This window comes from Rousettus aegyptiacus, unplaced genomic scaffold (assembly GCF_014176215.1).
Source record: "Rousettus aegyptiacus isolate mRouAeg1 unplaced genomic scaffold, mRouAeg1.p scaffold_m13_p_13, whole genome shotgun sequence".
In the NCBI taxonomy this organism is placed as follows: domain Eukaryota; kingdom Metazoa; phylum Chordata; class Mammalia; order Chiroptera; family Pteropodidae; genus Rousettus; species Rousettus aegyptiacus.
The window spans coordinates 15,431,226-15,455,891 of NW_023416288.1; the positions used below are offsets into that span (position 1 = coordinate 15,431,226).

The window sequence follows — 24,666 nt, forward strand, 5'->3', positions numbered from 1 at the left end:
TATTGTACCAACATTAACTTCCTAGTTTTGACAAATAAATGGTTATATGTTAACATTAGTGCAAGCTGAGAAGAACGTATATGGGAACTCTTTGGGCTACCTTTGTAACTTTTCTGTAAAGTTTCATTTATTCCAAAATAAAATTCTTATTTAAAAATGTTTTGCATTAGCATTAACTCTAATTTATGTATTTTTGAAATCAAATATTATTAAAATCAAATTGTAAGTTTTATCAATGGCACATTTAGGACCATCATTTCGATTATGCAAAATTCTTCAGTGTCCTCAAGTTTAATGATTTGCCTATATTTTAATCTTCTGAGCAACCACGAGAAGGCCTTGTCCTCTCAATGACAGAAGTAGTAGTATTTTCTTCCAGTAATGACTTCTGTATCAGGTCTGGATAATACTTTGGGTCATTTCACCTCATGCTCATTCTAAAGGGGACAATTTCTAGTTTCATGCTTCCTTTGCTATCTGGTAACCAGAGCTGAATAAATACTTCAGGTTCTGACCATGTTTTGTTCAGTAATATTATGCTTTCTTCTTTGTTATATAGTACATAATATTCCTCAATTTTTTGAGATGTTTTTATATCAATTTCTCATTTTTATTGTATTTGCTATTATCATTTTCCCATGTATATATTATGGGAAAGAAAACAATTTGGACTTGTGTTCACTAATATGAAATACACCTTAGAAAATAAATTGGGCTTAACACAATTCTGACATAAGACTTAGTAAAGATAATCCGAATAGCAGCAAATGTTATCAAGATTAAACTAAACATCTACATAGTGAAAATCTTATGTCTTGATTAATTAATCATTATAGGTTAAATGACAATTACAGCTTTATTGACTGGTGGGGAAGAGGAAGGTTCAGTAGCAGCAAAGGAATCAAGACAGAGAGGGATAGTTCTCACATAGTGCATTTCCAAATAATCGCTGCCATAAGCGAAGGGTAGAAGTGTGAAAAGGATTCTAGAAATTAACAGTCTTGGTGGTTAAGAAAGACTATAAAATTAGAAGTGTAGTGCAGGGCCGCCTACTGTGGCTGTGTACATTTTTCACTGCCTGAGGGTACAGGGAGAGGATAAATGGGGCGGTTACGGTCCAGCGATTCTCAGCTGATCCTGCTCAGGCTGAGGAAAGGTAATTTCTAGTTTTCACAAAGGTAAGCTTCAATGATAGCTGGATAAAAACCTTTCTCTACCCGACTCCAAGAAGCTACTACTGTCTGACAAACAGTTGCAAGTTTCTTTTCCCACTGAATTCAATGCAATTCTTACAGATCTCAGATCCTAATATTGTGTCACAAGTTTTAAATTCAGTGTCTCCTGGAAGCTTTTGCTAGAGATCACCCAACTCGTCAATGAACTAATAACTTTCTCGAGCTCTTCTTTTTCTGCTGAATTTCCGTGTCGTTTAGGCATTTGGGTTTGTCTGTTTTGTTTTGCTCCCCACTCCGCTTTATAGAGTAGACAGTGGTACCTTACGGTTTCCTCAATTAGCATAAAAATTCCTCCATGGAAGCTCAGTTCAAAATGTTCCCATTCAAAATGTTAATTCCTGAGGCACACACTCTCCACCCGTCCCTTGCCACAGCGCATCTCGACAATTTCTCAGTTTTATGCTGGGTTCCCCTAAATAAAAAGTGCCTGCATCTTCTCGTACGGCGCACCGTACAGCGCATGCGCCTGTCCCCGTGCTGCGCCTTACGGCGCATGCGGCTGTTTCCGAGGGCGCGTGCGGAGGAAACGCTAAGTCTGTGGCCTGCAGTGACGTAAATAGGCCGCGCGGTGCTTTGTTTCGTACACTTTCCCTAGGAATGAATCCTGGCCCAGCGCTGTGATGGTGCACTGCAGTTGCGTGTTGTTTAGAAAGGTCCGTGACTGATGCCAGAGGGCCAGGTGCCTCCAGCCCCACCTGAGGCCTCTGGTGCTCCTTCCTTTCCTCCCCACTTTTTCTTTCTGGGGGCCTTTTTCCTCCTTTTTCTCTGCCATAGTTTTCACCCCCGCAGGAGGCGAGGTTGTCCTGTGAGGGGTAAGAAGGGTGTGCCTACCCGGCCTGGTTAGGATTTGAGATTCTTTTAGGGAATTGTGTGGACTTGGAATGAAAGCTGGGTTACCTGCTGCGGTTTAGAAGCAATAGGGTATACATGGAGTGTAGGTGTGACCTTTTCTGTCGGCTTAAATAGTGTATTTTACTTTTAAATGTTAATATCCATAGCCCGTTTATTTTTTATATATATTTTTCTTGGTTATATTGTTTTTAAAGACGACTTTTCATCACCAAATGAAAATATGTAATAAGCTTACTTTCTTGCAAGAAATTTAGATCAGTTTTTGTGTGGTATTGATTTTAGAATCGTTTCTGTAAAAAATTTAAGGTTGCTTCTAAAACACGTCTTTAAGAGCCTTACTAGTAATGTTTTTTAAAATCTGCTGACATCAGAGATTGGCCATTACTAACAACGAGATTGAGATATTTCTTTTAAGTTTGGGTTCTAAATCTCTGAATCTGTTAAATTTAGAATTGTAAAACAGTGTGTCACACATTGAATGGAAGTTTAAGAACAGGAGTTTTTGTTTTGTTGGAGGAAAGGCATAGTTCGTAATATCTTAAGTGAAGTTATACTTTATCCAACCCTCTATTTTCCAGAAAGGTGAAGAAAAGAGACTTGTTAAGGATAGTACTTGAGTATATGAAATAACTAATCATTTAACTAAAAAGAAACTACTGCGTGTGTGTGTGTGCGCGCGCGCATGTGTGTATGGATAAGTTATTACAGGCTACTTGTGTAACCTTACTGCCATGAAAAGCCACTTCCAATCATTGTAGTTTGCAAGTGGAATCTATCTCTTCACTTAAACCTGTTGCATTTTTTAAAAGTGAAAGCAGCAAATCACCATGCATTTATTAATCATTTGTTATTTTCAAACCATTTATTTCCATTTTTTTTAAATTTATTTATTTAATTGGGCTGACATTGGTTAATTTTAAAGGTTTCAAGAGTACAGTTCTATATAGCGCACCACCCAAGTCAAATCTATTCCATCACCGTATATTTGACCCTCTTTACCCTTTACTACCTCCCCTTCAACTCCTTTACCCACTGGTAACCACCATTTTGTCTGTGTCAATGAGTTTTTGTTTACTTGTTTGTTTGTCGCTTTTAGTTTTATATTACATGTATGAGTGAAATCATATGGGTTTTGACTTTTCTGTCTGATTTACTTTGCTTAGCATGGTATTCTCAAGATTATCCATGTTGTCACAAATGGCAGTATTTTGTCTTTTCTTGTAGCTGAGTAGTATTCCATTGTATATATGCACAGAAAGCCATTATTGATTTTTAAAAGGAATTTTAGTAGCAATGAAGAACTAGAAAGGAGTTTAAATTAGTAAGCTGATTTAGTATACAAATGTTCTCTCTCTCTCTCTCTCTTTAAGTATGGAAACTTCATCGATAACCTAAGACTCTTCACCAGGGGAGGAAGTGGTGGAATGGGGTACCCTCGTTTAGGTGGAGAAGGTGGAAAAGGTGGTGATGTCTGGATTGTAGCCCATAACAAAATGACTTTAAAACAACTTAAAGACAAATATCCTCACAAACGGTTTGTGGCTGGAGAAGGAGCAAACAGTCGGTAAGTATTTACTAAATGACTTTGATTTTATAAAATTAATCCCTCCCAGGAGGAAAAAAGTTAAAAGATAAAAATTAATAAGTTATTTAAAGTAAATTATATTCTGTATTTGTAACTCAGCTAAAATCTACATTTGTCTCAACTATAGTAAAAAGGTACTAAGAAATGTTTTGGAGCTTTTAAACTTTTTATCCTTTTCTTCTCCCAGTGTCTGTTTATATTCTTTTGCACTTTCTCTGTAGAAACAGAAAATTATCTGAATTCCTACCATTTTCTTCTTAAGTTATCTTTGACAGGTTTTAGAAAACCTTTCTCAAATCTCAGCCATGATACTCCGTCCCACCACAACCACGAGTTCTGCCAGCATCTCTAGGCAGTGCTGAAAATTTGGAGCCTGTTTCACTGATATAGCTCTTGTATGTTCTCTTTTTGGGCTTCTTTCCATGACAGCAAAACCTTTCCTTTATTTTTAGTTAATGTTTGCTATTTTTTTGTGGAACATATTATATTGGCCTCAAAATGTATGAAGAATTTTTTCTTTCATTATAAAGACAAGGAAGAGAAAAATTCTTAAAGCTTCTATCCAAATGCAGGCTATATTCCTCAGGCCTCTCTCATTCTGTTATTCTTTAGGAGGTGTTGGCATAAAGGTTAAACTTTATGTCCCTTTTTTCTTTCTCCTTCCCAAGGAAGCGTTTTGGTATGTTGTCACAATACTAGAGGATGGAATGGGTCACTTACTTGGGGCATGAGTATAAGCAAAAGATAGAGGTAGGAATATTAAATACCATGTAATGTAGAGGAGCAGTTGGAACAACAAATTATCCTGCCCAGAATATGTAGTAGCATCTTCTGCTGGTAAAGAAATCCTTGGAGGAACACTTTATATTTCTTTTTGAGCATTTTCGTTTTATGAATAGTCTGATTGAAACCATTTTATAGGACAAATTTTGAGAGCCCTATATTTATTAGAATTTAGTAATCAAAGTTTTGAATTCAGAATGTTATTATTTTGCTGTTACAGGTGGAAAATAATAGTAGTTTACATTCTAAAGTAAAAATTTTTTATCATAATTTCAAAAGTAAAGTTGCTATAATTCCAACCTTATTCTGTGTTCAGATCAGTGGTATATTAAAGATGATTGATGTTTTAATGTTAAGAAAGATTTAAATAGAACATTTTTCTTACTGGGGTTGCATGTGGCAATTTTTAGAATGTAGAGGCTTAAATCTGAAGAATTAACAGGAGCCAGCTGGGTGAAGGGGAAGAAAAAGCATTGTAGGAGAGAGAACATGAACAAAGGCCCAATGGTAGCAGGCGTACCAGTATAAGACACTAAAAGAAGACCAGTATGGCTGGAATGCAGAAAACGGGAACGTAGAGGAAGATGAGACCAGAGAGAAAGGTACAGGCCAGACTTTAACTCAGACCATCACCATTTCTTGAAAAATTGCAGTATTCTCCAATTTGGGTCTCCAGTCTCAGTCATCACCTCCAATCCATTCTTTCTCTAATTACTCCTAGAGTGATTTTCTAAAACACTAACTTATAAATGTCACTTGCCTATTTAAGATCCTTCAGTGTTCCTCATCACTCTAAGATAATCTTCAAACTCTCTAACATAGCATATCAAACTCTTCACGATCTGGACTACAGTGTCTTTTTTTTTCACAACATGCCATCCCACTTGGACTGGCATTGTGCTAGAAATAACTATTATTTTACCTAACAGCTTGTTCTCTCCTAATCCAGTGTACGTGTGTGTGTGCGTGTGCTTATGCGTGTGTGTGTATGTATTCAGTTTATCAACACATCTTTTCCTACCTTAATTGTCTGGCAAAGTCCTATTCCCTTTTCAAGTCTTAGTTCAGGGACCACTTCCAAAATATAGATAACTGAGTAAGATTTTAATTTCAGATATCTAATAATGTCTACTAAAAGTCAGACTGCTTTTGTTCATCATGAAATCATCTCCCAGTAAATTGGTTTATGCTTGTTCATCTATAAAAATTACCAGATACTATTTCAATTCTTTAAAAAAAACTTTTAATAGAAAGTTCATCAATAGTAACACAACATTCTAAAAATTACAGCACACAATCCCAGTAAGAGAAGTGTTCTATCTAAATCTTTATTTCAAATTCATTCATTTCTGTCAATCCAGTTTGTTCATTCACCTAAATTGAGTATTTACCAATCACTTTACTAGGTATCTAGGATAAAATGATGAACTTACTGTATGTAGTCTAGTAGGAGAGCAGATATTAATCAAATACATGAAAAATGGAAAATTATAATTATGACAAGTCTTATGAATGAGCCTATATATGTATATAGGCAGTGGGATTCTGACCTAATCAGGGAGATCAGGAATACAAAGATTTTTCTAAAAAGTCAAGTGTCTGTAATCTTTCTACCCAGAGATAATCACTATTAACCTTTTCTTAACTTTCTTACATTTAACAAAATGTAATTATGTGTGTATGTAAATAATTTGGGAGTATAAAAACAAGAGGATAATATTTTTCAACCTCCTCTTTTAACTTATTTCCATGACAGAAGATTGTTCAGAATGGCTGCATAGTATTATGGTATTGGAAATAACTTATTTTGGCATTCATCTATTTAGGTAATTACTGATTTTTTACAGTTATAGCACAATGCAACACACAACCATGTGTATATAGCAGTTTGTTTGTTTTCTTTTAGGATAAATTTCCAGAAGTGGAATTACTGGTTAGAAGTTTGTACCAATTTATTCTCTCATGAGCAGTTTAAGAGATGAGCCTCCTATAATTAATATACTCTGGTTTGAGGTCATTTTAAAATTTTTTTAAATATATATTTTTAATTAACTTATTATAGTGACATTGGTTAAAGAAATCCAGTAAGTTTTAGGTGTACAATTCAGCAGTATTAGGTCAGTTTTTAAAAAAGCTTTGTTATTCAGTGGGTTTTTTTTTTTTTTGCTAGTTTGTGTTGTTGTAATGGTCTTTTCATTTCAGGTATACCATATATTATGAGTTGAAATGACTTTTGTTGGCTAGCTTGGTAACAAATCATTACTTAATATTTTTATTGGGATATGATAGTCTACAATGTAAAGAAATAATCGAACACCAAGTCGAAGCTCTTATATTTGGCCATTTAATATCTGCATTAAAAAGATTGGCTGCTAGTCTTTATAGAGCATTATATTTTCTTGAAGCTTAAATCACTTAATATAGTGGGTTTTCCTCATTTTAATTTAACTCTTTTTTTTTTCTTTTTTTTTTGTAGGGTTAGTGCACTGAAAGGCTCAAAAGGAAAAGACTGTGAAATCCCTGTACCTGTGGGTATTTCAATAACTGATGAATATGGTAAAATTATAGGTAAGTGTACTATAGATTCTAAGGTTGTAAAAAATGTGCACATTTTCAAAATTGTTTGAGAGCTGTGGGGAGTAGCACCTCTTGAGTGTGAGCATTTTTTAAAAAACATAAACTATTTTACCTGCTAATTATTGAAAGAACTTTTAAAAAACATTACATAAAGGTTATTGAAAATTAACTGCTAGATTTAAGATTATTTTAAAAATATAAGAGTAATTGGTTTTAAACATAACTTGTTTATTTTCAACTGTTTTCAGAAGTGCACTTCCAGGGTCAAGCTTTTAACAGAAACTTCTGGCATCTGTTTCTGAAAGAAAAATGTCGTTAGTGATTAGCTCCACTTACTAATCTTGGCTCTACGTATCTTTATCTTTCTTTTTAAGGAGAACTCAATAAAGAGAAAGACAGAATTTTAGTAGCTGAAGGAGGCCTTGGTGGTAATCTACTTACAAATTTCTTACCTTTGAAAGGCCAGAAACGAATAATTCACCTTGATCTAAAACTTATAGCTGATATAGGCCTAGTGGGGTAAGTACCATTCAAATCTTTATTTTTATACTTTCAGAGAGATAGTTCATAAATAGGAAATAAATATAAATGGTAATTTGGGGCCAGCACTATTTCTAGTTTATGGAATTTGTGCATCATGTGCATACTTTGGAATATGCTATCAAATGTAGTTATTTTCATAATGCCAGCATAGAATTTCGTATTTACTATTAATTTGTCAAAGATCCTAACCATATAGTAAGCTAGTGAAATGTTAGAAAACGAATAAAGAAAATGATCAATCAAATGCAATAGTATGAGAACATAAAAGCACATTACCAACTATTAAGGAATAAAATGAGAAATCTAGACAAACCACATTTTAAAAAGTGTATAGAAGAAAATAAAAGAAGGAAAAAAATAATTACGATATTTCACGCATCTTAACAGCAGTATTGTATCATTAATCAAACAGCTAAAGGCTGGTACAGACAATCTTAACCATCAGACTTAGACACTATTGAATACCAAGTTGAATCTTGGTTATGACCTTTTCCCTATCCTTTATGCTCTGCTTAGAATCTGTCCATTCTCAGTACTGCAGACCTTAAAATGTTGTCCTCTTCCACAGCCTCCATTCTTTCATAGCATCGTATAGTAGTCAGATGGAGCCCTAAGGAAAAGGTAGAGAAAACTGCTGCCAAACTGGGTACCAAACTACCATTCCATTCCTTGCCTTCCCATAGCTTCTTTTTAAGCTCTTTTCATCTTCCTCTCCAGCCATCTCACTGCTTCTTTACTAGACTCTACAGTCTGAATTCCTCACCTCTTTCCATACCTGTCTGGTCTTAACCAGCAGTGGCTTAGAGTTCAGAGGCCCCATTCCTGCAGAATTTGTAACAGGGAAGATGTGATCCTGGCTTCAAGCTTTCCATTCACATTTCATTTTTTGAATAAAACATAGTTACAAGGGTTATGAGGTATAGGTTCTATAATAGTATGTATATATGTTTAAACATTTATAGAATGTTGTAGGTAAGACTGAGAATCCAACCATTCATTTTCTCATTTGGTAGAAAAATGTACTGCAGTTTCCATAGATATACCTTTACAGACAAAGAAGATCCTAGCAAGGCTGAGTAATAAAGGTGGGGTAGGCGTGGGGGACTCAGGTGAAACTATTTGAGTTAGAACCTCAGATCATCAGTAGACTGGCTGACTGGTCTTGAATATATTATACCAGGGGTCCCCAACCCTCAGGCCACGAACCAGGACTGGTCCGTGGCCTGTTAGGAATTGGGCTGCAGGTGAGTGGTGGGCGAGCAAGCAATGCTTCATCTGTATTCCTAGTCACTCCCCAGCCCTAGCATCACCGCCTCGGCTCCATCTCAGATCATTAGGCATTAGATTCTCATAGGAGCACCGGTCCCTGGTGCCAAAAAGGTTGGGGATTGCTGTATTCTATAGTCTCCTAAGTTTTTGTTTTCTCATCTTGAATAGTGAAAGGAGATGGTTCTCACCTTAAAATTGTTGTTGATGAGTAAGATGTTTCTTTTGCAGCACAACACGTGCCTTAGATTTATGAATGCTCAGTGAATGAATGGTTGCTGCTACCATCATCATTATATTGACAATTTATAGGAGACTACATATAGTGAAATGCTAAGATTTTCAGAAGTGGACTTGAAATTATAGTCAGTAATTAAAGCATCGTTATTCTTAAGCACAATGTTTAATGCATGTTCTAGTGCTTTTAAATTGGACAATTATTCTTCAAAAGTTACTAATGTGAGTGCGATCATAAACAGATATCCTTTTAGCTGGTTTCAGGAATGAACTGAACCTTAGAAGAAAGGTATATAACTAACACACGTGTACTTCTATTGTTAGATCTGATCTTTGCATAGATTGGATTTCAGCCTCAAAATTTTTGTTAGGTACTTTTCAAGAAAAATCTTAAGTATCTGTTCTTCAGCCATTAGCATCCTTTTCTTTGTGTACTTTGATCTTTTTGGAAATAGTTGGTTTGCATTTTTCTGTGCTTATAGAAATATAAGGATATTGAAAAGAAACAAGCAAGTCCAACTAATGATAATCATAAACAAAAATGATTGCAATTTACTTTCCAACAAGTTATAAGACCTGGGTATAACAGGATAAAAAACTGTATTTCCAAGGGAAACAAGTCATTAAGAAAACACGTAATTTTATTCTAATTTTATTATAGAAATATTATTAATGAGAAAAATTGTTAAAAGAGCTCCATTAAGAGCTTATAAGTTTTTATAGAATTCTAAATTTGTATTGGCAAAATATTACACCATTATTTCAAATCAAAGTTTGGCAGAGTTTCGAAAGCAGAGCTTTCTTATTTTTGAATGAAAACCCTGAGGGCAGGGATCACATTTGTCTCATTGATTGCTATGATTCTGGTTTCTATGATACTGCCTAACTGTTAGTTGTGTATGATACAGGTCAATTCTCAATAAATATTTGTTGGATAATTTTTTTACTGAGATATAATTGACATATAACATCAGTTTTAGATGTACAACATAATGAATTTATTATCTGTATGTATTATGATATGATCATCATAATAAGTCTAGTTAACATTCATCACCATGCATAGTTAACAACTTTTTTTCCCTTGTGATGAAAACTTTTACGATTTACTCTCTTAGCAACTTTCGGATATACAATACAGTATTATTAACTATGGCCACCATGTTACACATAATACGCCCTATGACTTATTTATGTTATAACTAGAAGTTTGTATCTTTTGATCCTTTTCAACCATTTTTCCTACCTCCTCCAGCAACCACCAATCTGTTCTCTGTATCTGTAAGTTCAGCTTTTTAGTTAATTTGTTTGGTTTCTGCGTATAAGTGAGGTCATATAGTATTTGTTTCTTTGTCTGACTTATTTCACCTAGCACAGTGCTCTCAAAGTCCACCTGTGTTGTCACAAATGGCAATATTGTCTTCTTTTTTATGGCTGAATGATATTCCTGTGTGTATGTATGATGTTTTCCTTACCCATTCATCCATTGATATACACTTAGATGGTTTCCATATCTTACCATTGTAAATGATACTGCAGTGAACATGGGGATACATATATCTTTTCAAGTTAGTGTTTTTGTTTTCTTTAGATAAATACCCAGAAGTGGAATTGCTGGATCATATGGTAGTTCTATTTTTAATTTTTTGAGGAAACTCCATACTGTTTTCCATAATGGTTGCACCAATTTACATTTCCTTTTGTTGAACAAATTTAATAAAAATATCTGAATGAAATTTAGGAAATAATCTCTTAAGTGACTACCATTCCTGGTACATACTTTCATGCATTATGGACCTTTCTTGAGGGAAATTTAGCAATAAAATCAAAGCCTTTAAAACTAGCATATATTTTAACCTAGTATTCTCTCATCTAGAAATTTATCTCAAGAAAAAGATTAAGGATATGTATAAAGATTCAAGCCTAGCCACTTCAGTGTTTAAAGTTTTTAGAAAAAAATTAGACAAATAATAAATGCTCATTTACAGAAAGAAAAAGATAGTTGCCTATTCTACCACTCAGTGGTGACTATTAACATGGTATGTGTTTTTCTGGCTGCATCCAAATATTTCTGCAACATTATCGATAATAGTAAAAAAATTGAAGACAACCTAAATACCTAACAATAGGAATTTAGTTAAGTAAATACAGTGCACTCTTGAAAGGTGTTCACATTATATAATTCAGTTTGAAAAGTCTTTCGGGGAAAAAAATACAAAAACAAAAACAAAAACTGAATCGGATCAAGGCTCTGTATATAACGACCAATTTATAGAAAATCCACAGTGAAAAAGTGTTAAATGACATCATGGGAGTGTCAACAGAAAAATCCTGACTGTGGGAAAGAAACACTACAGAAGAAATGACCTAGTTTTAAAAAAATAAAACTACAAAGAGGAAAACAAGATAGAAGGGGAACCTTTACCAAAAGAAATATAAGGGACATCAACCAGTTGTAATGCAGACCTTATTGGAGTCCCTGTTCCAACAAACCAACTTTTAAAAAAGTATTGAGAATATATTAATATTTGTCAGAGATAGATAATGGCTAAATGGGATTTATTACTCCTCTCTACTTTGGTATACATTGGAAAATGTTCATATTAAATGTTTTTTGTTTAAGTCTGCAAAACAATATGCATAATATTTTATCAGTATTTGGACTACAGGTATTTTTATTTTTTGTTATTCTATGATTTAGTAATGTTTTTCACATAATTTGAATTATTCATTCACAGTATGAAAACATCTTCAGTGTCCAGCATAAATTTACCTTTTCCTTTTTCATAAGTATATTTTGTTTCTCAAGTTTTTCAAAATTATTTTAAACATACTCTTACTCCCAGAAATAAGTCTACTTTCTGAAATGTTAAAAATTCAGAAATAAGTAAATATTAATAGTGCTTATATTTATTGTAATATATAAATTTCTTTTCTCATTTCAGATTCCCAAATGCTGGAAAATCCTCCTTGTTAAGTCAGATTTCTCACGCAAAACCTGTGATTGCAGATTATGCATGTAAGTGTAATTTGTTTTGTATTGTAATGTGTGATGGTGAATTTTTAAATACTAATCTTTCTTTGAGTATGAATAAAATAACAGTTTTGAGGATAGCCTTAGTTTTAAAACTCTTGGCAGAATATATGCATTTCCCATTACTCTTTTAAATCTCTGTAGCCCTCAGCAAAGTTTCTAGTACTTGCTAGACACTTATTATGTTGTGTTTATTTTTAGTTGCATAATCATTCTTTTGGTTTAGTTATGATTTTATGAACTCCTAGCCTTTATTAAGAGCATTGATAAATACTAGGAAGGCAGAGATGAATTCTTTCACTCATTTAGCTGGTACATTTTTCTAGGAAATACACCAGGTTCTGGAGTTACAAAGACTGGTAAACAAACAGATGCTGTTCTGACTTTTACTGAGCTTACATACTAGTGGGGGAAGGCATATATCCCACTAATGAATATAAGGAATATAATATAGTTCTATGAAAGAGTACAGGTGACTGCTTTTATGTGGAAATGTGATGCTGGGGCTGAGATTTAAAGAATAAATATGAGTTAACGAGTGACAGTGGAAGTGAAAAGTCGTTTAGTTAGAAGAAATAGCATGTACACAGAGGCTCTGTGGTGGCAGGGAGGGGATTCGTGTGTGGAGAGAACATGTGTTAAGGGAAAGGGAATCAAGATGAGGCTAGAGATGTAGGTAGAGGCTTTATCATACAGACCATGTAGGCTGTGTTTGATCTTTATATCTTAAGAGCAGTTGATAGCCTTTTAAGCATGGCATAAAATAATTAAATTTGTTTTAAAAAGATTTCTATAATAATAAGGAAAATGGGTGGGTATGGGACATAAATGGTTCTGGGAAGAACAGTTAGTTAGTAGGCTATTGCAATAGCAAGGTGAGATATAATGGAAGTGTAAACTCAGAGTAGTGAATGAATATGATAGAATCTGTGCCATCATAAAACAAAAAGGTACAGAATGACTAACTGGAAAAAAATATTAAGCCATTCTCAAATTAGACTCTTATAAAATTAATTTTGGACTGCTATCAACTATATGGCCAGGACTTATTATAATATAGGGGACTCCTGAAAAGGAAAGAGGAAGAAAAGTAAAGAGTCATAGGAAGGAGGCTAATGTGAGATCAGTGAGGCTTAAGGATAACTGGATGAGAAAGGGCTAGACAAATTTAACCCACAGACCCGGTGATAGAAACCTAAATTCTCCCTCGAATACCATACTTCTTAAAGTGCGATAGAGGAACTTTGTATCCCACTAATTAGATTAGTGGGATATGCAGATTATAATAATCTATATTTGTCCTTTTCCAAGTTAATCATAAATAACAAAGATAATCGAACCTTCCATATCAACAAATGAGAACATAATCTGAATTAAATTGTTTATAGAAAAGAAATATTGTTTATATTATTCATAATTCTAAGACAATTTTGAGAATACCAGCCATTATTCTAGCCTTAATTTACTGTTGTTTTTTCTTTTAGTTACAACATTAAAGCCCGAACTTGGAAAGATTATGTATAATGATTTCAAACAGGTGGGTATTTTTAAAGTAAGACAATTGGTTGGAAGTGAAAGTACTTTCTTTTGGTAGTTGGACTTCATAATATTTAACTGGTTCTGTAGTGTTAGGGAGAAAAAGTAGCAGGATTTTGTTTTGATAAATGAAACTGATCATATCCATTCTGCTGAACACTATCATAGTAAAATATTGTATAAGAATGTGTCATTTTATTCTTTGAAAGTTTGTCTGGTTTGTCATTACAGCATCATATCTTCTTTGTCTCATGAATCTGTTCTCATTACACATCCCTACTTACTTCCATATTTTATTTTTGATTTTTGATTCCTAAAAATATTTTCTAAAGTTCATCGAAATGGTTTTACTCCAACTTTCTCTTTTAAATAATTTTTCTTTAATTAAATGGGATTCTGGCCTTATCTAGCTATTAAAATTTATTTTTCCTTGATAAGGAAGAACTGTAGATCTTTTGAATAAAGAGAGAATAAAAATAAATAAAAAAGGAAAGTGACAAAATTAAAAATATATATAATGTATGATCAGCGGTTGTGCTCCTTGGTATTTACCCCAATGAGTTGAAAACATATCCACACAAAAACCTGCACACAGATGTTTGTTCATAATTGCCAAAACTTAGAAGCAACCAAGGTGTCCTTCAGTAGGTGAATAAACTGCGATGCATCCAGAAAATGGAATATTATTCAGCACCAAAGAGAAATAGCTGCAAGCTATGAAAAGACATGGAAGAACCTTAAATGCATATTACTAAGTGCAAGAAGCCAATCTGAAAAGGCTACATACTGTATAATTCCAACTATATGACATTCTGGAAAAGGCAAAACTATGGAGTTAGCAAAAAATCAGTGGCGGTTCCCAAGGAGATGGGAAGAACGGGATGAATAGGCAGAACGGGATGAATAGTCGGTTTTTAGGGCGGTGAAACTATTCTGCACTATATTATAATGGTGGATACATGTCATACATTTGTCAAAACCTATAGAAAGTGTAACACCAAAAATGAATACTTATGTAAAGTATGGACTTATGGTGATGATGTATCATTGTAGTTTCACATAATCCATTGACATAATTCAATAGAAAATATTTATATTCATTTATAATAGTGATATAAAAGTAAAAGATAAAGTTCAATTATATAGAATATGAAATAATAAGTAAAATTATAAATGCAGAATAATGTGAATATAGCAAACAAAATTGAGAGGAAAAGAGAGCATTATAATTTTTAAAGGAAATCAGTAGAGGACCTCTGAAGAAAATTTCAGTATATGTAGTGTACACTGCTTTGTCACATGGTCACAACCTCCTGTAAAACTCAACTTATTCACATGAGCAGTGTGTGTAAAACAGTGCTTCTCATCCTTCACTGGATTTCAAGCTTATCTGGTCGCTTAAGAACAACAATGGTAAATGAAGCATGCACCCCAGAGATTTGAAACGAAATCTCTTAGGGGTAGGGCCTGGGTATCTGTGCATAAAACCTCCCTTGGTGATTATGATGCACAGTGAGGTTTGAAAACCACAAGTGTAGAATAATGGTTAATAATTGTTATCATCTCCCAAAGGAGTATAGGAAAACTATGCCCTTAACTTTGGATATAGTTAATAGTCCTCCTGGTAGAATGTGAACAGAAAAGGAACAATGGTGCCAAATAATTAACTACATATAAATTTTAAAATTTAAAACCACAGAGCTATACTAAGGAAATGTCAGCTAAATTAATATTCTTGAACACTTCTAAGAATTTAGAAAGTTGAAATTCTATGGAAAGTTCACATTGAACAGTATAATTTATGGAATTCTAAAGAGAATTTATGTGATTAATAGTTGTTAAAGTAATCTCTAAAGTTCTGTATTGTTAGATTAATAAGTAAAAATAGAACTCTAATTTCTGATAACAAAGGATGTTGACTCTTAACGCTTAAGTAATTTGTTTATCAAGGCATCTTGGTTTCATAAAGATGTAGTAATCACAAATCAGGAACATTATATTTTAAATACTATGAAATTTTGAATGTAATTGTACTTATGGTTTTCATATATTTTCTTTTTCTATCAAACTAACTTTGTATTAGATATCAGTAGCTGATCTTCCTGGTTTAATAGAAGGAGCACATATGAACAAAGGAATGGGCCACAAATTCCTCAAGCATATAGAAAGAACTAAACAACTGCTTTTTGTTGTAAGTCATATTTATATAAATATAATATTCAAATGAATGTGAAAATCTGTACATTTAGTTTTCATAGAAATTTTTTATAATAATACGATTTAAAATTAAAGTAGTAGCATATGTGACTCCACTAAGGCTGTTTAGATGGGGGTCAAATATAGTAAGTAATCTTTATACCGTGGGGATAGAAATGGCATTATTTACTATGTCTGTTTATATTTGGTCATACTTGTCAAGATTTAATTCCTTAAGATTTTCAACATAGTACTATATTATGTAGTATCTTCTTCCTACTTGATGGTGCTGGAGTTATACAGCTGACCCTCAAACAACTCAGGTCCACTTATACATTTTTCAATAAATACCTGTACTGTTTCCCAGCCATGGTGTTCGGAGTCTGCAGATGTGGAGGGCTGACTGTATGTATTGATCTACGCCATTTTACATTTGATCCTAGCCAAAAGGCTGAGAAGTGATCTATGCCACTTGAGCATCCATATTTTTGGTATCCTTGCAGGGGTCCTAGAACCAAACCCCTGGAGGGCACTGAGGGGCTGTAGTTAAGTTTGGGAGGAGTCAAAAGTTATACATGGATTTTCTATTGTGCAGGGTGGAGTAGGGGTTGGCGCCTCTAGTCCCCGTGTTCAAGGGTCAACTGTATATAAGATTGTCCATATTAATTTAAATTGCCTTATCTGTACTAGTTCTTCATTCTATTAATGGTTGTGATTTTATCAAAATAATTATAGTTACCTTGACACTTCCATTTCTTCTATTTTGAATTACTAAATTACCAATAGAATATACATTGAAAAATTATTTTTAACTTGAGAGAGTAAGATATTTCAAAACATAGAAATGTATAGCTATTGTTATATTAAAGGCTGTCTCTTTCCCTCTTTTTTTTTTTTCCCATTAGGTTGATATTTCTGGATTTCGGCTTTCTCCCCAAACTCAATACCGGACTGCCTTTGAAACCATAATACTTCTTACAAAAGTAGGTTTCCTATTTCTGTTTTACTGTGTTCTGCACCTGGTCTAATATGTTGTTACACAGGACTGTACTATATTATTATTATGTACTAAATAACATAATAATTAGAATATGTTTATATTTCACCTCTACTTTTTTGAGCTTCGATGTTAAAGAATTATCTAAACTTGCCATCTCCAGTTTTTCAATATTAACCTGTTCCTCACACTATTGCAACCAATAAAACCATCCTTAATTCCAAACCCCTTTAGATACTCCTCAAACTTTATCTTGTTTAAATTTTTATTTCTACTTCTTAGACTATTTCTCAATCTACTTTTTATGCTTTTTTTAGTTTATTCTGTAAGTAGCATTTAGTTACAGTAAATATACTGATGACTGCCAAATCTGTATCTGATACCCAGATCTTTTGGTTGTGCTTTACTGGCTGCCTCTTGGACATCTTTGATTGGATGTCCCATTAACTTCTCAAACTTAATATATATAAAACTGAACTTTTTAAAAAACTTTCCAGCCTCCTCCAGAGCTTTACTGGGTATTTAACCTGGAAACCTAGGTAGTGGTCTTGATTCTGTCTTTCTCACCACCTTTATCAAGCCCTGTCAGTGTTATATCCTGAGTCTCTCTGAAATCCATCTATTTGTCTTCACCCACACTGTTACAACCATCAACCCCTCTCATTAGAATGTTTTAAGTCCGTAGTGTCTGGTCTCCTTGCTTCCAGTCTCACTTCTCTGCACTCCATTTTTTTATGGCATCTAGAGTGATCTTTGTAAAAGAACCAAGGTGATGTTTGTTCCCTCCTTAAAACACTTTGAGAATGTCCCACTGCTGTTAGGTTAGTCCAACATGAACATGGTTTATGAGGTCTGGCAAGGTCAGGCTCTTATCTCACAGTCCATCTCTATTTCCCCTTCTTACATTCTATATCCAGCCCTATGGTTTCTCTCTAACATGACATAGTGTTTCTTACCTCAAAGACTTTGTGTATCCTATTTCCTTTGCCTGTTTTTGCCTATTATGAATAATAGTGCTGCAAACGCTTGTGTACAGATTTTTGTATGGACCTGTTTTTATTTTTCTTGGGTATATACCTAGGAATGGAATTGGAATTGTTAGATAATGTGGTAACTCTATGTTTAATATTTTGAGGATCTACCAAACTGTTTTCCAAAGTGGCTGCACCATTGTGCCATTTTACAATTCTACTTTTGAATGAATGATGGTTCCAGTTTTTCCACATTAATGTGAACATTCGCTATTGTCTATCTCTTTATTTTAGCTATCTTAGTAGGAGTGAAGTGGCATTTCATGATGGTTTTGATATGCTTTTCTCTAGCAACTAATGATGTTAAGCATCTTTTCATGCACTTATTAGCCATTTGTATGTCTTTGGAGAAATGCCTGTTCAGATTATTTGCCCATTTTAAAATTGTGTTATTTGTCTTTTTTTTGTTGTTGTTAAGTTGTAAGTGGTTGTTTTATTTTGGATAGAAGTCCCTTATCAGATATATGATTTGCAAATATTTTCTCTCATTTTGTCCGTTGTCTTTTCTCTTTCTTTATATCTTTTAAAGCACAGAATATTAAATTTTAATGAAGTTCCATTTATCTGTATTTTCTTTTCCTTTTGCTTTTGGTGTCATAGATAGAAAAATGTTGCCTAATCCATGGTCATGAAAATTTACTACTGTTTACTTCTGAATTTTATCAATGTGCTTAATATTCCAGATATTTGTATTTGGCTCTAGATACAATCACCACTATCTCTAGGATGTCATGTGAGCTAAACTATATTAACATGTGATCTTACCATTAAGCATTTTCTGAGTTTCCTTTGTTAATTAATTTTGTGGTTGTTGGAATTTACTGCATTTCAGAGGTGTGAATTGGCTCTAGATTACCCAGGCCTACAAGGTAAAGAAAGACATTACAAAATAGATATTCTGTATAGATATTATAATAAAATTATTTGGTTTTCTCTTTTGATTTAAAGGAGTTGGAGTTGTACAAAGAGGAACTTCAGACAAAACCTGCACTCCTGGCAGTTAATAAAATGGACTTGCCAGATGCCCAAGATAAATTTCATGTACTGATGAACCAACTCCAGAATCCTAAAGGTAAACCTATTTATTCTTAATGTCAAACTAATGAATACTTGGTATGTGCAGAGTGGTAAGTGATATAATGAGTGGGGAAAAAAACTAACAGGTGCTACTCTTAAAAAATGTTTGAAGAAAGAATACATACCATATGAAACATTTAAGTAATATTTTAATGTAATACTTATCAAATTTCAGAATATGTGATATAGACAGTAAGTGAGAGGAGACAAAAGAAGAGAAAGATAATTTGAGCTGAAAAGGTTAGGCTTCATGAAGAAGTAAAATTTAAACTCTGAATCCTTAAAGAGTTAATGGGATTTGGTTCAGAAGGGAGAAAAGTCACCTTTTACCTGTGAAGCCTTTCACTTTAACATATTTCACAAGTTCTAGAACTTCATTCCCCTAGTATACCATAAATTTAAAAACAGAGTTAATAGTTCTAAAGAGGTGTATATGTTTCTATTGCCAGCTCTATAGGTCTTTGAAGAGTACTAATCTTCTAACAAGAACTCGAGTACATGTACCTATGTTTGTGTGACAGAAGAATAGGTGCTGTTACTCCAAAAGGGTTTATTTGTTTGAAATTTGTTCCTAAATGGATCACTTTGTATAAAGGAACTTAAAGGGACTTGCCACTGTCTTGAATATTGAACTTTGCAGAACACTCCGTATCCTACTTTCATTTTTCTGAGTCTAATAGAGGCTCTCTTCACAAATGAGGAAAAGTAGGGTGGATGGCAAGTGGTTAAAATGTTTTCAAATAGTACTAATTTCTCTGTTTTTATCATTGGGATAAGAATTGGGGAAAATAAGTTATTATTGGGACTAGCAGCAGAAGATTCTCCCCAAAAATCTTTTCCCAATGTAATGTACATATTAGAGCTATCCTTGTTAATAAGTTACTTTTGGGGTATAAACACTCCCTGGAATTAGTCAGTAGTCTTTATTCCTTAATGTTATTTGCTTTATGATATCATTAGATCTGTTTACCAGTTGGTCTTGCAGAAAATAGAATTTTCAGAGGAGGTACCAAGTTTGTGGCTAATTTTGTACTGTCATAAAACAAAATATAGTCCCCTCAGTGATAATTCCTGAGTTAGCCTCTCTGGACTTCCTTGAGGGTATATGAATCTCAAACCAAGCTCCATATTGGCTTGTCTATTCTCTTTCAGTCCAGGCTTTTCAGTTTATATCAGTATTAAACCCATTCCATCAGTATGCCATCCCGCTTCCCATTGTCTTGGTGGCAGGGGGAGGAAAAAGTAATATAACAGCTATCAGCCCTTGTGGAGTGATAGAGTAAACTCATCTGAAACGATTCCCCACTTGAACTCCCCCACACCTTTTTCAATTTTAGTATGACTTCTAGGACCAGTGATGATAAGTCTATGCTTTAGGGCAGTTAAAGGCCACCCATGTACTGAGGCAAGCTAGAATATACCAAATCACAAATGTTGTTTTTTTAAAGAAGGATTTTTTTCAGAGAATCTATGTTGCCTCACTTTATTGAACCCCCCCCCAAGAGCAAAATTTATTACTTCTGTAAGTTAATCATCTTCTGTTTCTTTTATTTATACTTAATTTGGTTTAAAATATCTTTATCCAACAGATATTTACTAAGCAGCTACTGTGTGCCAAGAATTTTACCATTGTCACTAGTAAAGACCAAGGGTTCTGAGAGCTTATTAGAGAAGGAAAATCAGGAATTAAAAATGATAGGTTTTCAGTTCCTCGTTTCACAAATCAAACCTCTAACATAGTTTTGACTTACTTTCAAAGACAATGAAAATCATCATAGTTTTCTGTTCTTTGTTTCAGATTTTCTGCATTTATTTGAAAAAAACATGATTCCAGAGAGGACTGTGGAGTTCCAACATATCATTCCTATCTCTGCAATTACGGGAGAAGGAATTGACGAGTTAAAGAGCTGTTTGAGGAAATCTCTGGATGAACACGCCAACCGTGAAAATTATGCATATCATAAGAAACAGTTGCTTAATTTACAGATTTCCAATACAGTAACTTATAGTGAGCTACCATCAAAGAATGCTGTTACCAGTTCCAGAATGGACATAATTTAAATCTGTTTAAAATGATATTGAAACTGTATTCATTTGAAATCTTTTCTACAGACATATATTTTTTAGAATGCTATTGCTAACCTTCTGGGATATATGCCATCATTTGAGAACCGTATCTTCTTAAAGTATTTTGTAGTTAAGTGTATCAACAGTATAGTAATTGAGAACTAAAAATGATAGTTTATAATTTTATGGCCAATCCACCTATAATAAAATCTTCTGTTATTCCTGTACTTATTATGTCTCTAGTGCTATCACTTTTTTTTTTTTAATAAATAAAAGGATTTCTAGAGTATTATGAGAATGAGCAACTAGGTTTTGTTTGTTTTTGAGTCATTACCTGGTTCTACTAACTATATAATCCCATTTTTAGAAAATCTCAAACCTGTAAATTTGAACATATGTTCAGCGATAATAAAGATCACTGATAATTTTTAACAGAAACCAGAAAATAGTGATTTCAGCTTTTGGAAATTTTTCTTTCTCAACTAAAAGAGTATTTCTTCCTGCTTTGGAGCAGACTGACATATATCTCATTTTCTTATGTCCTAGTCATTTTTATTGTCTACTGTCATATTTTAGTAAAGAGAATAGGAAGTGCTATCTTAAACAATATTATCAATCATCAACATATTCTTAAAGTATTACAATTTCTAAATTTCTGACTAAGTTTTAAAAATACAAATTGGACATTTTCTCTTAATGAGTTTTATTATAAAATATTCAAGTTTGTTGTTTTAAAAAAGTAAAATTTAAGCAGTACAAAAGCATATAAAGTAAAAAAAAAAAAATTCCCATCTTTCTGCATTAGGCCCTCTAGGCCTTTCCATACAAAACCACTGTTAATAGTTTCCTGTGTTCTTGCAGAATTTTTTTAGTTGTATATCTTTTTACCCCAATTAGTTTATTACATAAACCTTTTCCAAGTGTTTATTTTTTTAACAACATAGTAGCAAGTTAATGAACTTTTAGTAATTATTCTTCAATGCTGCTTTTTAAATTATTAGGAATTGTTTTGCAATTTAAGGCATAAGGAAATCATTTCATATGCCTGTATTAATAATGTAAGTATTCTACTTAAATTTCTTCTGATACGACATCATGAGTGACTTTTTACAAGCATTATTTCACTTTTATTTGTTCTGTTGTTTGTTCCCCACTCTTCCCTCTCATCTCAGTCCCCAGATCACTGGCTTTTTTTTTTCCCCTTTTATTACACAGGTATTTATTGAGTGTCTCGCTTGTACCAGGCACTGTGTGGGGTGCTGCATGTGCAATGTCGAACAGACAGGACCTGCTGCCCTCATGGATCTCACATTCGATAGCAGAAACTGCAGGGGATAAGAATAGCTTGGTTTTATTTGACAACAATAAGAGTGAGGAAAGTATTGGCATTTGAACATCTCTACTGATGATAGTGATCATATTTTGTATTGGGTATGTTTCATATTTATGACTTCAGAGTCATTTCTCTTTTTTGCTTCTATTATTTCCTAAATATAAACAAGTACCAATATAATTTCTGAAGTTCTGACCCCATAATTTTATTCTCTGTTGTGCCAAAAGATGGTAGATGTGTGTCAAGGATTAAGAGGAATTATCTTATCTGCTCTGTCAGTAATGCCACTCTACTACTAACTGAAGCATTTTATGTAACTCATTAAAATGTTCCATTATTTGTATTATCTAGTTACCAAAAGTATACCTTATGTACCTTTTTCTGATGGTTGATTTTTATTTGAAACAAAAGGAGAAAATCTGGATTCCTTTTTTATTTTATAAAAGATAAATTTAAAAACTTAAATATTTATTTTGAAATAAACATCTTAAAGTCATCTCAGATGCTGTTTATATTGTCCTTAAGCAATGCCTATTTATTTTTACCTTTTAAAATATACTTTTTCTGGAATCGTTATCTTACTGAATAGCCCGGATGTCAATACATTATATATTACCAAGTCCCAGTAGTTCTTTCAGAGCTTACTATGTCATATTCATTTACCATGATGAATTAACAAGTTTATACTACCAGACACTGTCAAGTATTAAGTATATTGTACTGCGAAATTGGACCCGAAGATATCATCTATGAATTAAAAAATTCCAGGAACCTAGTATATCGTTCTTTTTGTAATATATATCCATATTATTCTTATTTATCATAATAGATAAACTTTATGTAAAATGAATATTTTAAGTAATAAACATGTATTATGTAATCACGGGAAAAGTCTGCTTTCATACTGAGAAAAATCATGTCACAAGTTTTTTTTCCATTTTTATCCGATTAGTCTCTTATAAAGTTAGAGGTTTTAGTTCAGTGTTTATTTGTTTTGGGAGGATGAAGGTCAGAGAATCTCTTAAGAAATTTAATGAAAGCTATGGATTTTTTTCTTGCCAAAAGTGAACATAAACACGTGGACTGTTTTCCAAGCAGTTTCATAGGGTTTGCAAAGTTCAGGTAAAAACTTAGTTAACAAAGATAAGTTACATCTAGAAATTTTTAATATCATTAAGGTATGTTAAAAGTGTTTCAAAGGAACAGCATAAGTGTATACTTACAAAATATAGCTTAAAAATGAAACAAATTAGCAATAATACAAATTGTAAACTACACAAAAACACACCTTATTTCAAATATGGCAAAAATTTTTTGGAAGACCAAATCATAAACTGCATTTAGTGGATACTTTTAAATCTTAAAGAACACCTCAAATTTGGTTAAATCTGTCTCTCCTTAGACAAGTGAAACAAATCCAAAAATTTGTTTGAGTACATGGTTTGTTCTCATAATGTCTAACATGGTAATATTTTCATACTGAAGCATTGTGCTGAATAGTTTACATATATTGTCTCTTTTAAACATTACACTATATTGCCTCTTGGTTCTTTATTAATTTTAAATTGGATGGTGAGTATATGCATGTTTTGGGATTTTATTTAAACTTTTTGAGAGTCTAAAATATTTTATAATTTTAAAAAAAGCCTTTGCCTCATGAAAGTTTATATCTTGAGAACTAAGCCATTTAGATACCTGTAGTTAACAAATGTAGGCAGACAACATGCTATAATTTTTACTGCATAGTTAACGATAGAAAAAAATAAACATCTGTTTTTTTGTACCCTAAAAAGATATTTCAGAGAATCGTTCTGTTTTGGTAGGAGTTTAGCAAGTAGATGCAAAGTATCAGAGGAATCACTACCTTTGAGTGGGTGTCACCAGCCAGCTAAAGGAAATGCAAAATCCAATAGGTAACAAATGAGAAAATGGGAGAGAGAGACAAACATATTGGAAAGCTATAATGTTTCCCTACAGTTAACTCAGGAGTAATAAGTGGGGTTTTCACCTCAGTTGGCTCTCTTAAATTTGCAAAATCCCGAGGCAATTTCAACTACCATTTCTGGCCATACCCAACCACTAATTTTAAGCAGTTCTAATTTAAAAAATTGTTTTATTTTTCTCTTTATATGACAGTTGCTTAATTGTTGGGTACTTGGAAAACTTCAGAGGAAATAATCACTTTTGTGTATGTTATTAATGTGTTCAGAATAGAAATTAAATCCTTAAGGATGCCCAGATACCTAGCTGTGTAAGCATAGCTATTATCTGAATCATATACTTTGGAAAGACTTGGATTTTGATGAACGGAATATGC

General features: G+C 33.2%; 1 protein-coding gene across 1 annotated transcript; it reads left to right on the forward strand.

The window, feature by feature from the left end:
- Positions 1-1,747: 1,747 nt before the first annotated feature.
- On the forward strand, positions 1,748-23,124 carry GTPBP10 (GTP binding protein 10). Its single transcript, XM_016149638.2, has 10 exons — positions 1,748-1,888; positions 3,458-3,651; positions 6,932-7,023; positions 7,407-7,551; positions 12,024-12,097; positions 13,597-13,649; positions 15,732-15,839; positions 16,750-16,827; positions 18,821-18,944; positions 20,748-23,124. The coding sequence occupies exons 1-10, from the start codon at positions 1,856-1,858 to the stop codon at positions 21,008-21,010; spliced, it is 1,164 nt and encodes a 387-aa protein (XP_016005124.2). The 5' UTR covers positions 1,748-1,855; the 3' UTR covers positions 21,011-23,124.
- Positions 23,125-24,666: the final 1,542 nt, after the last annotated feature.

What these genes read in the sequence shown, in the direction of transcription:
- GTPBP10 (XM_016149638.2), top strand. Translation starts at nt 1,856, where the DNA reads ATGGTGCACTGCAGTTGCGTGTTGTTTAGAAAG. An exon ending in TGAATATGGTAAAATTATAG is followed by an intron (nt 7,024 to 7,406) that starts GTAAGTGTACTA and finishes TTTCTTTTTAAG; the next exon opens with GAGAACTCAATAAAGAGAAA. An exon ending in TGTATAATGATTTCAAACAG is followed by an intron (nt 13,650 to 15,731) that starts GTGGGTATTTTT and finishes ACTTTGTATTAG; the next exon opens with ATATCAGTAGCTGATCTTCC.